The sequence below is a fragment of the Rhinopithecus roxellana genome, chromosome 7, assembly GCF_007565055.1.
Source record: "Rhinopithecus roxellana isolate Shanxi Qingling chromosome 7, ASM756505v1, whole genome shotgun sequence".
Taxonomy (NCBI): Eukaryota; Metazoa; Chordata; class Mammalia; order Primates; family Cercopithecidae; genus Rhinopithecus; species Rhinopithecus roxellana.
This window is the reverse complement of record NC_044555.1, coordinates 124,596,379-124,608,877: the sequence shown is the minus strand read 5'-3', so window position 1 is coordinate 124,608,877 and position 12,499 is coordinate 124,596,379. Positions and strand designations below refer to the sequence as shown.

Sequence of the window (12,499 nt, the reverse complement as noted above, 5' to 3'; positions counted from 1 at the left end):
CGGCTCACTGCAACCTCTGCCTCCAGGTTCAAGCAGTTCTCTGCCTCAGCCTCTGAGTAGCTGGGATTACAGGTGCCCGCCACCGTGCCTGGCTAATTTTTGTATTTTCAGTAGAGACAGGGTTTCACCATCCTGGCCAGGATGGTCTCCATCTCTTGACCTCGTGATGCTCCTGCCTCAGCCTCCCAAAGTGTTGAGATTACAGGCGTGAGCCACCATGCCCAGCTGAACTTTCTTTTTTAAATAAGAGCTTTATTGAGATATGATTCACATACCATAGATCCCCCCCTTTTTTTTTGAGACGGAGTCTCACTCTGTCGCCCAGGCTGGAGTGCAGTGGCGCGATTTCAGCTCACTGCAACCTCCGCCTCCCAGGTTCAAGCAATTCTCCTGCCTCAGCCTCCTGAGTAGTTGGGATTAAAGCATGTGCCACCACACCCAGCTAATTTTGTGTTTTTTAGTAGAGACAGGGTTTCTCCATGTTGGTCAGGCTGGTCTCGAACTTCTGACTCAGGTGATCTTCCCACCTCGGCCTCCCAAAGTGCTGGGATTACAGGCGTGAGCCACCTTGCCCAGCTGATCCCTATTTAAAATGTATGATTTGCTGATCTAGAATATTCACAGAGTTGTACAATCATTATAACAATCAATTTTAGAGCATTTTCGTTACCCTTCCACCCTAAGAAATCCTGTACCCATTGGTAGTTACTCTCCCTTTCCCCTCAACTTCCCCAGCCACACCTCTAGGCAACCACTAATCTGCTTCCTTTTAGTATAGATTTCTCTCTTCTGGGTATTTCATGTAAATGAAATCATACAGTATGTGGTCTTTTGTGATTGGCTTCTTTTACTTAGCATGTTTTCGAGGTTTGTCCATGTTGTACTATGTAGCAGTACTTCATTCTTTTGTATGGCCAGATGATATTCCATTATATGGATATACCACATTTCATTTATCCATTCATCAGTTGATGGACATTTGGATTGTTTCCACCTTTCGATTATTATGAGTGATGCTGCTATGAACATTTGTTTACCAATTTTTGCATGGAAATATATTTTCATTTCTCTTGGCTATACACCTGGGAGTAAAATAGCTAGGTCATATGGTAGCTCTATGTTTAACCTTTAAGGTACTGCTGAACTGCTTTCCAAAGTGGCTGCACCATTTTATACCCCTACTAGCAGTGTCTGAGGGTTCCAGTTTCTCTGCATCCTTGGCAACACTTATTATCTGACATTTTTCTAGCCATCTTAGTGAGTGTGAAGTAGTATCTCATTGTGGTTTTGATTTGCATTTCCCTGATGACTAATGATGTCGAATATCTTTTCATGTGCTTATTGGCCATTTTTATATGCTCGTTGGAGAAGTGGCTGTTCAGAGCTTTTGTCTATTTTTTAATTGGATTGTTTGTCCTTTTTGTTGAGTTGTAACAGTTCTTTATGTAATCTGTGTGCAAGTCCTTTACCAGATATATAACTTGCAAATATTTTCTCCTATTCTGTGGGTTATCTTTTCATTTTCTTGATAGTGTCCTTTGGAGCACAAAATTTTTAAATTTTGATGAAGTCCAGTTTGTCTATTTTTTTATTTTGTTGTTTGTACTCTTTGGTGTCATATCTAAGAAACTGTTGTGTAATCCAAAGTCGTGAAGATTTATGCCCCTGTTTTCTTGTTAGAGTTGTATAGTTTTAGCTCTCACTTTTAGGTTTTTGATCCATTTTGAGTTAATTTTTGCATATGGTGTGAGGTAGAGGGTCCACATTCTTTCTTTTGCTTGTAGCTATCCAGTTGTCTCTGCACCATTTGTTGAAAAGACTGTTCTTTTCTCATAGACTTGTCTTGGCACCCTTGTTGAAAACCTAGAATGTGAGAGTTCGTTTCTGGACTTTCAGTTCTATTGTATTGCTCAATATGTCTGTTCTTATGCTAATACCATGCTGTCTTGATTACTTTAGCATTGTAGTAAGTTTTGAAATCAGGAAATGTTAGTCCTCCAACTTTATACTTCTTTTTCATGATTGTTTTGGCTCTTCCGGGTGCCTTAAATTTCCATATGAATCTTAGGATCAACTTGTTGTTTATGAAAAGAAGCCAGCTGGAATTTTGATGGGGATTTCATTGAATCTATAGATCAATTTGGGGAAATACTGCCATCTTAACAAGATTAAATATTCTGAGCCATTTGCATGGACTGTATTTTCATATATTTAGTTTTGATTTGATTTCTTTCAACAACATTTTGTAGTTTTCAGAGTGTAAGTTTTATACTTTTGTTACATTTATTCATAAGTATTTGATTATTTTTCATGTTATTGTAAGTGAAATTGTTTTACTAATTTCATTTTTGGATTTTTCACTTGGAGTGTATAGAAATACAATTGATTTTTATATATGGATCTTATACCCTAAAACCTTGCCAAACTTGTTCATTAGTTATTTTTTGTTTGTTTTTGTTTTAATTTTATGAGATGGAGTTTCACTCTGTTGCCCAGGCTGGAGTGGCAGCGCCATCTTGGCACACTGCAACCTCCACCTCCTCGGTGCCAGTGATTCTCCTGCCTCAGCCTCCCAAGTAGCTGGGATTACAGGTGCCCACCACCACGCTGGCTAATTTTTGTATTTTTAGTAGAGACCGGGTTTCGCCATGTTGGCCAGGCTGGTCTCGAACTCCTGACCTCAAGTGATCTACCCGCCTTGTCCTCCCAAAGTGCTGGGATTACAGGCATGAGCCACCGTGCTCGGCCCTTGTTCTTTAGTTCTAATAGATTTTTAGTAGTTTGAACTTTGTTTTAAAATAGAATCATACTTTTAAGTGAATGCTTTTTATAAGGTACATAATTGTTCTCTACTTTGCCTTTCCTAAATTTTGAATTTCCTTTTAAACTACAGCAACCCATGTTTATATATTATTGTTGTCAGTTTTAATATTATTTTTTAAATGAGTCTGGACTGAAATTGTAACAATCTAGGTTAGTTATTCTTGGTTCAAAGTGGGGAAATGTGGTATTTTAGAATCACTTGGGGACATTTTCAAACCACATATGACCAGCTGAAAATTTGGACACTTGGCCTTCTTTGGTTCAGAATTACTGTTCGAGTGACCTGTGTGTTCGGGCAGAAACACGATTGAGGACCATTGGGTCAGGCCTTGTTAGATAAGTATGTTATGACACTTATTCTGAAGTGGGGAGGACCTGTGTAATTATTTGTGATCCCTATTATTATGACTATTAATACTAATAGAAAAATCTGTCCCCAACAGACAGTTAAGGATCGAACTCAAATAAACTTCAGTTGTGTTGTGCTGAGAAGATGATAGCCTGGTGTTGGTTCTGAGTTTGGTGTCGGTGGCTGCATATCTGTAGCATCAGTACGGTCAGGGGGCTGAGAGGAAGAGTTCAGTGTCTAAGGCTTATCTGCATTTGGATTTTGAGGGACAGCTTTGTGTTGAATCTGATATCTTTTCCTTCTCAGGCCCCCACAGAACACCTGAACTCAAATGAGATGCCGGAGGACAGCAGCACTCCTGAAGAGATGCCACCTCCAGAGCCCCCAGAGCCACCACAGGAAGCAGCTGAAGCTGAGAAGTAGCCTATCTATGGAAGAGACTTTTGTTTGTGTTTAATTAGGGCTATGAGAGATTTCAGGTGAGAAGATAAACCTGAGACAGAGAGCAAGTAAGCTGTCCCTTTTAACTGTTTTTCTTTGGTCTTTAGTCACCCAGTTGCACACTGGCATTTTATTGCTGCAAGCTTTTTAAAATTTCTGAACTCAAGGCAGTGGCAGAAGATGTCAGTCACCTCTGATAACTGGACAAATGGGTCTCTTGGGCCCTGGCACTGGTTCTCCATGGCCTCATCCGCAGGGTCCCCTTGGACCCCCTCTCTTCCCTCCAGATCCCAGCCCTCCTGCTTGGGGTCACTGGTCTCATTCTGGGGCTAAAAGTTTTTGAGACTGGCTCAAATCCTCCCAAGCTGCTGCATGTCCCGAGTCCAGAGGCAGTCACAGAGACCTCTGGCCAGGGGATCCTAACTGGGTTCTTGGGGTCTTCAGGATTGAAGAGGAGGGAGAGTGGGGTCAGGAGGGAGATTCTCCTGGCCACCAAGTGCCAGCATTGCCCACGAATCCTTTTAGGAATGGGACAGGTACCTTCCACTTGTTGTATTTATTAGCGTAGCTTCTCCTCTGTCTCCCAACCACTCTGACACCTAAGCCCCACTCTTTTCCCATTAGATATATGTAAGCAGTTGTAGTAGAGATAGCAATTGACATTTCTCGTAGACTACCCAGAAACTTTTTTAATACCTGTGCCATTCTCAGTAAGAATTTATGAGATGCCAACGGCATAGCCCTTCACACTCTCTGTCTCATCTCTCCTCCTTTCTCATTAGCCCCTTTTAATTTGTTTTTCCTTTTGACTCTTGCTCCCATTAGGAGCAGGAATGGCAGTAATAAAAGTCTGCACTTTGGTCATTTGTTTTCCTCAGAGGAAGCCCGAGTGCTCACTTAAACACTACCCCCTCACACTCCCTGTGTGAGGCCTGCAGAGGCCCTGAATGCACAAATGGGAAACCAAGGCACAGAGAGGCTGTCCTCTCCTCTCCTCTCCCCTGATGTACCCTCAAAAAAAAAAATGCTAACCAGTTCTTCCACTGAGCCTCAGCTGAGTGAGGGAAAGCCCAGCACTGCTGCCCTCTTGGGTAACCCACTCTAAGGCCTCGGCCCACCTCTGGCTATGGTAACCACACTGGGGACTTCCTCCAAGCCCCACTCTTCCAGCACTTCCACCGGCAGAGTTCCAGAGCCACTTCACCCTGGGGGTGGGCTGTGGCCCCCAGTCAGCTCTGCTCAGGACCTGCTCTATTTCAGGGAAGAAGATTTATGTATTATATGTGGCTATATTTCCTAGAGCACCTGTGTTTTCCTCTTTCTAAGCCAGGGTCCTGTCTGGATGACTTATGCGGGGGGGGAGTGTAAACCAGAACTTTTCATCTATTCGAAGGCGATTAAACTGTGTCTAATGCAAACTTCCTGCCTCCTCCTTCCCCCTTCCATTTCAAGAATATGTTTGTGTGTAGGGTGGGGGTGGGGGTTGGAAGGGGTTGCTTGTTACTCCCCAAACTTCCATTAACTAGGGCACCCTTGGGTTGGAGAGGTAGTTCCCAAACTCTCCATTGATCTATACTACATTCTGGGCTGAAGTTTATCTTATTCTGGACTATGAAGAAAGGACTTTCAAGGAAGTATAGTGTGAACAGGATCAGGAAGGTAGAGGGATTATATTTACTTAAGAGAACAAGCTCTATATTTGGATATTGTTTTGAAGCAGATGGATGCCGTTAATTGCTAATGAGCCTTGGTTATTAATGCAGGCTCATCAGGGCCTCCCCTTGGAAATATTTGATCAGTGGTCTTTTACAAGTGATGGTATATATTTATTTCTAGGTGGTATATAATCAAGACTCCTTATCAATTCCCATCTCATACTTCCCAGTTAATTGGAATTAATGAAATTTGGCTGTTCCCAGACTTTTTTCCATGTCTTCCTGTTTTCCTTGTAGCAGGATTTAAGTTGAGCATTCGGGGGAGAGAGAGAGAGAGAGAGAGAGAGAGACAGAGACAGAGACAAAGAGAGAGAGATTGGAAGAGAGATGGGGAGAGACTGACTCAGATCCCTCTCCTGTCTTCTTCTTCTTCTGGTTCTCTCTGTTTTTTTTTTTTTTTTTTTTTTTTTTCTTGAAGTTATAAAGCCAAACCTGGAGAGTTTGTAAGTTGTTAGGTTTTCCCAGGTAACCTGGCACTCATATGAACCCCATTTTAATAAGTACTCAGCCCATCTCCTCTCCTGGGCTCAGATGGATCTCTCTCCTCCCTCACCTTACCTCAAGTGTTCTCCTGAGGACCCTTAGGTCAGACAGAGAAGCTTTCTCTTTCTGATGGGGAGGGTCAAAGTGGAAATCTCTTATCTCTAGTGTGAAATGATTTTTTTTTAAGTTTCTGCTTTTTCATACTCCCTGCTCTCTTTCTTTTCCTTAATAAATCTTCTGTGTTTAAGATGTTGGCCTGAAGATCTGTCCCATTCATACCATGCTCCAGCCGGGACTGTCCCTATCTGATCAGAGGGGAGATTAAAGAATCAATCTTCCCAGGGGAAAAGGGCCTTAAATTGTTTGGTCTTTTCAATGGCTGACACTGTCTCCAACTCTCCCCTTCCTCCTTCTTCCTCAAGCTTCCTATGCACCCTACTTTCCCAGGCCAGGATGGTTGGCACTGATCCCAAACCTGTGGGGGCAGGTGGAAATTGGCCCTGTTGAGCCATTTCTTCATGTCCATTCAGCTCTGAGGTCTTCCTGGCCCTAGCTGAGATCATCATCTCCTCCTTTGCTTTTTTCCCTAGGAGTGAGGTTGGGTTAGAGGTGGATTCTGATTCCGTAGCAGCTAAATTCCATTCTCCCTGTCCTGACCATCCTGCCTTTACCCGTAAAGCACCCATTCCTACTGACCAAATCTCTTTACCTTGTTGGAGAAAAAAAGTATTTTGTTTTTAAATCTATTTTCTAACTTAAATGCAATTTAATATGTAAATCTCTGCACTTTTGTGTGAGCCTACAAATGTGTATGTGTTGGGGGTTTTTCACTCTCTGGTATTTCTTAATAAAGAAATCTTTCTTTTGGGGGGAAGCCAATTAATGAAGGAGCCTTGAATGGTTTTAGAAATACAGGGCTGTCTGTTTCTTTGTGCTTCTGCCTCATTTCTTTACTTGTGCCTAGTGTGAGTGATTGGCCTCCCTCCCCCACCTTTTGACCCCCTTCCTCTGAGAGGGCCCCCAACTTAGTGGGGCAGAGAGAAGGACCTGTCCTGTGTCTGGTACCCCTCTGGGACCACTTGGATTGGCTCTAGTAGTAACCTAGCAACCCAGCCCCCTCCCCTCTCCCCATGGCCTGGCCCTGTTAGTCCTTTTCTTCCAGCTCAGTTCATTTTATACTCCTGAGCTGGGGCCAGGCCAGGGAAAATCACCAAGGGAGCACAGTAAATGGTTTTTAAAAACTGATAATTTGTTCTTGTGCCTTGGTGCTACTAAAGAAGAGTCATGTTCCCAGTAATTCAAAAAGCATTTGTGTCAGTTTGGAGAATACATTCTAGGAATCTCTTGCTGTTCTTGGTAGTAGGCTTTAGAAACAGTGTCAAAGGCTACAACTCTGAATATCATTTGTTTTAAAGCATGCAAGCCCAGCTCACAAAAAAAGAGAATCATTATAAACTTTATGTTTGAGATTAATATGAAAGGGCAATGGGAACTGCAAATCTACATCAGTAAAACTTTCAATGTTCTATACGTTAATGTAGGTGGAAAAAACTGGTATAATTAGCTAGACCTAATTAGTTTACAAATGAACACAAAATGTTTTTACAGTTTTAATATATACACTGAATTTCCAGGAATGCAACAACTGTGTACATTGGGGGAAGAGGATATTCTATTTTGTTCAAAACTTTACTAAGAGTTGCTCACAACTTTTGAAAATCATGTCACTGATGACAGTGCCATTCATGGGTATTTAAGTTGCCAATATAACATACCTGTATGAGTCTTCATTTATAGAGATTGCTTTCACACTGATATTACATATAGGTAGAAGCACCTTATACTCTATTATATGCTTTAGTATAGTCTTGCCTTAGGTATCTGTATATTGAAATACATATCCTATTATAAATTACTTTTTATTTCTTCTTTATAGTCTAATTAGTATATTATGTTACTATTCTTGAAATTATGTGTATAAGCAGATCATATTAACTATAAAGTTCATTTCAGGGTGGCAAAGGATGCATGCAAAATATGACATATACCAAGGGAGTGCTAGGGCTGCTAGTTTTGAGAACCGCTGGACTACATTATCTCAAGGGTCCTTTCTAACCCTTAATATTTGGAAAGCTTGGAGAGAAAATAAACATCCTCCTCCCCTCACACCCTTAATGTGCTTTTTAAAAATTTAAAGCTCATTTTTGAAAATTGGAGAAGTACAGAATAGTAGGATTTGAAAAAATCACCCATAACCTAATCACCAAGATGTCATAATCACCAGTAATGTTTTAGTGGATTTCTTGGTAGTCTTTTTTTCTGTGCACATGCTTTTTTAAACATAACTGGAATTCAACTGTAAATGTAGTTTTGTAAACCTGCTTTTTTACTTAGTATTTTCCATATCATTAGAAATTATTGAAATACTTTTTTTTTTTTTTTTGAGACAGGGTTTCACTCTGTCATCCATGCTGAAGTGCAGTGGTGCAAATTTCAGCTCACTGCAACATCTGCCTCCCAGGCTCACACAATCCTCCTGCCTCAGCCTCCCAAGTAGCTGGGACTACAGGCACGCACCACCAAAGCTGGCTAATTTTTTTGTAGAGACGGGGTTTCACCATTTTGCCAGACTGGTTTCAAACTCCTGACTTCAAGCAATCCGCTTGCCTTGGTATCCCAAAGTGTTGGGATTACAGGCGTGAGCCACTACTCCCAGCTGAAAATACTTCTTTTTTTTTTTGAAAATACTTCTTAATGACTTTGTAACACGTACATGTCAGGCATTTAAGAGTTTCTAATTTTTCATTATTACAAATAATGCTGTGATGAACTTCCTTAAATATGGGTGTGTCTGTGATTATTTCTTTAGGACAGATTCCTAGAAGTGGAATTATTGAGTCAAAGGGAATGCTCTTTTAAAGGCTCTTGATAAATATGGCCAAATTGCTTTACTGAAAGACTGTCACCGTTTGTTTTGCCAGCAGTGTATCAGAGAAGACTCTAATCAACCTTTAAACCTTTCGAAGTTTTATTTTAGCTTTTTTTGAGACAGAGTCTTGCTTTGTCACCCGGGCTGGAGTGCAGCAGCACGATCTTGACTCATTGCATTCTCTACCTTTGGGGTTCAAGTGATTCTCCTGCCTCAGCCTCCTAATTAGCTGGGACTACAGGTGTGCACCACCACACCTGGCTAATTTTTATATTTTTAGTGGAGATGGGGTTTTGCCATGTCAGCCAGGCTAGTCTCCAATTCCGGACCTCAAGTGATCTGCCCACCTCAGCCTCCCAAAGTGCTGGGATTACAGACATGAGCCACCGTGCCCGGCCTGAACCTATGGTAATTTGATAGTTGTAAACTTATATCTCAGTGTTATTTAGTTTATATTTACTTGATTAATAGTGAAGTTAAACACTTTCTGCACCTCTCCTCTGCCTTATGTTTATTACCATTTGTATTTCTTCTGTAAATTGTCTGTCCTAATCTTTTGTCTATTTTTCCTCAGGCGTTAAGGGGTTTTCTGATTGATTGATTAATAAATTAGAACTTAGAGCTCACACTTCACCATGGGCCAGGAAATGAAGGGGCCTTTGATTTAGAAGTGGCTTTACAACTCTGGAACCCAGAGTAGAATTACCTCCCTGACATTCCAAGTCCTTAACTTTCTTCACGCTCCCATGTTTGCCTTATCACTGCCTTTTCTGCCAGCCCCTGCCCTTCTTCAGTTGTTTAGCTGTTCCAACTCGGTTAAAAGGGTTGGGGTTTTCTGCCCAAATAGGAGACATGATGATTATTTGTCATAAAACACTGATGCTGTTGAACAACATAGCTTAAAGGAACATATTGATCATGTAGTCTATGCTGCTCTCTCTCTCTCTCTTTCTCCCTCAAATTAAATACTGTAACTTACCCAGGGTCACACAGAGAGTTACTGTTAGAGCCAAGACCATAACCCAGATGTACTGGCTCCCAGTCTAGAGAGCTTTCTGGCATAACTGATTGGTCCTCTGTCAAGCAGGTGTAGACAGATAAGAGAGTTGGAATAACTGCATATGACACTTGAATGAAATGAAGCTTTCATTTATTTAACATTCAATAAATACTTGTTAAAGATTGACTGCCTGCTAGGGTTAACTTTAGGAGAAATTGTAGTACCAACCCTCGTAAGTTGAGAAACAGCAATGAGTTTTAGGATTATTTGCCATTTGGGATATCACTGGTAAGCTCTCCATTTTAGGCATACAGAGGACTGACTATATATAGTCAGGCTGATATGAGGCTGGTTGTTGGATTTTTGTTTTAAACTTAATGCTCTTAAGTCTCTCTCTAGACCCCTGCATTTAGGTTGAACTGATGATGTGGTTTCTTTAGCACAGAAAGTCAGGAAATTGCCTTGCTAAGTTCCCACAGTCAAGTTGGCTGTCCCTTTGTGAGGACCATTGCTCTGGGCTCTTTCTGACGCTATCCCTGGCAGGTCCCAGAGGCAATGGTATACAAATGCTATATTGGTCACTGTGAAGTTATAGGAAAAGGTGAAGCCTACATATCAAGTGCTATAGAATTCCATTTATTTAGGTCCTTCCTGGAGGAGTCTTGGCTGAGTCTAGAGGGGAGGCAGTTCCTTCCCACTTGATTGTATTGTTGGCTGAATAATCTGTAATATGGCCAATGTTGTGTGAGAAGCTATGGTAGCCTCTATTGTGAAGGAGAGGTGGGAGAGCCACTTCTTTTCCCCAGTGGGAAACCTCATACCTCATCCTGAATTTCCTGACTTGGGAGGGGGGAAGGGCCTTGTTGGGCCTTGTTGAGACGATGTGCCTATTTTTCCCGTTAAAAAACCTCGTTTAGCCTTTGTTTTAATGCCCTAGTTCTCTCATGGCCCAACCGTGGGCGGGGAGCTCTGTGAGTAGGAAATTAGAAACTGACTCATAGGGGCTGGGGCCTCAGTGCCATGTATCAGATCACAGTGCCATAGGGTTTGGGGTTTAGGAGAGGGAATTTGTGGAGGCCTTTGGGGGGGCTGATCAGAACCTGCTGGGGTAGTCTAAGGTGAGGTTGTGAGATACAGAGGAAGCAAGTGAGAGAGGACATGGTTCATTTGGGCTGTGCTGGTGCCTCCAACTGCTTCTCCTGACAGGAAGGAGACGCAGAAGGTGGCTCTAACTCTGAACTGGTGAGGAGCTGGCTAGACTCAACTCTTTCTTCTGCAATCTGGTCTTTATTCTCTTCTTTCTAGCAGCCCCTAGAAGTCCAAGAGAGTTACCTAAAGTAAGTCTAATGCCCAGGGCTGATCAACTTGCTGTGGACTGGGCAGAGCCAGGGCTGCCCCAGGCTCCTCAGGTGGTCTTTCTTTCATCACCAGCCTCTCTGGGCACCAGAGCTGGCACCCTCTACCCCTGAAACCCAACATCTCCTGGGGGCCTGGACATCAGTGGTCTCTGGGATATGACAGGTCTGAACATCAGTCAGTCCTCAGACAAGCATGTACCGACACGGCCTTTGTGCCCAGTCTTGAGCTCAGTACCCTGGAGGTTATGAAAAAGTCAAATAGCCGCCATTTAATGTCACTGTGTGCCAGGAACTTTGTACGAGTTATCTGATTGATTTCTCTCATGTCCCCCAAGAGGTAGGTATTATTTGATCATTATTCCTGTTCCACAGAAAAGAAATGTATATGTATGTACTTTACCCAATGTCATATAACTAGTAAGTGGTGTAGCAAGAGTTTGAAAACACTTTATTTGAACTCCAAGGACTTTTGCTTTTGGTCACTTCACTATACTAACTGGGAGTCAAAGGTCAGATGGGCCTTGAAAGGAGTGAAATGGAGGTAGCAGGATGGAGCAAATCGAGGCATCTAGACACACTATCACTCCTTGAGCATTTATTTTGTGCTGGACAGTGTGCAAAGGACTTTATCCTGGTACATTAAATCTTCATAACAGCCCCATGGGGCTAGCGCTAGTATTCCTACATTATTGTTGTGGAAGCGGAGGCTCAAGTAGGTTAAGTGGCTTGTGTAAGGTGACCCAGCTAGGAAGTGACACAGCCAAGACTTGAACTCAGGTAGGCCTGAGCTCCTAAGTGCTAGGCCTCAACTACCCTAGAGAAGCTTCTGCTTGCTCTCCTTAGGCCCTGAAGAGGCCACAGGCAGAAGAAGAGCTTGCCTCATCAACCTCTTAGACAAGCCTGTCCCCACCCTTCCAAGGGGAGTGAGCTAGAGGCTACAGCTCTCTGGGCCGCTGACATCCCAGGCTGGGGTGGGTGTGTAAGGTCTCCAGCTGTGAAGAGTCAGCTCTTTGCACCCTAGACCTTGGTTGCTGGGTTCAGGGCACCACTTGGCACCTTCTAGAAGTGCATGGGGCAGGACAAGAGGTGTCAGCAGCCCTGTCTGGAGGAGGAGCTTTGGGCCTTGTGACCCTGCTCAGCACTGCCTTTCTTGCCCCTAGGGCCCTGGCCTGTTCTACATTCCCTTGATGCCCCACCTCACCTGCCCCTCCCAAACTCCTGTGATCCCTAGGGTCCTTGCACAGCTACCTACCTCCAGACTGTAATCATCCTATACGCCAAACTGGGCCTGATATCTGAGACACACTCCCACCCTTGAGCTGCCTCCCCAGGGTAGGAGAGGATTTCCAAACATCATGTTCCCAGGCATTCCTCTCTTTCTGATCTTTTCCTTTCCCCAGC

At 42.9% G+C, this 12,499-nt stretch overlaps 1 protein-coding gene across 2 annotated transcripts in view; it reads left to right on the top strand.

Moving 5' to 3' along the window:
• ZDHHC9 (zinc finger DHHC-type containing 9) overlaps positions 1-6,739 on the top strand; it is a 41,812-nt gene extending 35,073 nt beyond the window's left edge. Inside the window, exon 9 of one of the 2 annotated variants that reach the window (XM_030934804.1) lies at positions 3,479-6,739. In XM_030934804.1, coding sequence (XP_030790664.1) covers positions 3,479-3,595 — 117 coding nt within the window. In that variant the 3' untranslated portion in view covers positions 3,596-6,739. The remainder of the gene's footprint in view (positions 1-3,478) is intronic. The other variant, XM_010354793.2, reaches the window with a different exon arrangement.
• Positions 6,740-12,499: the final 5,760 nt, after the last annotated feature.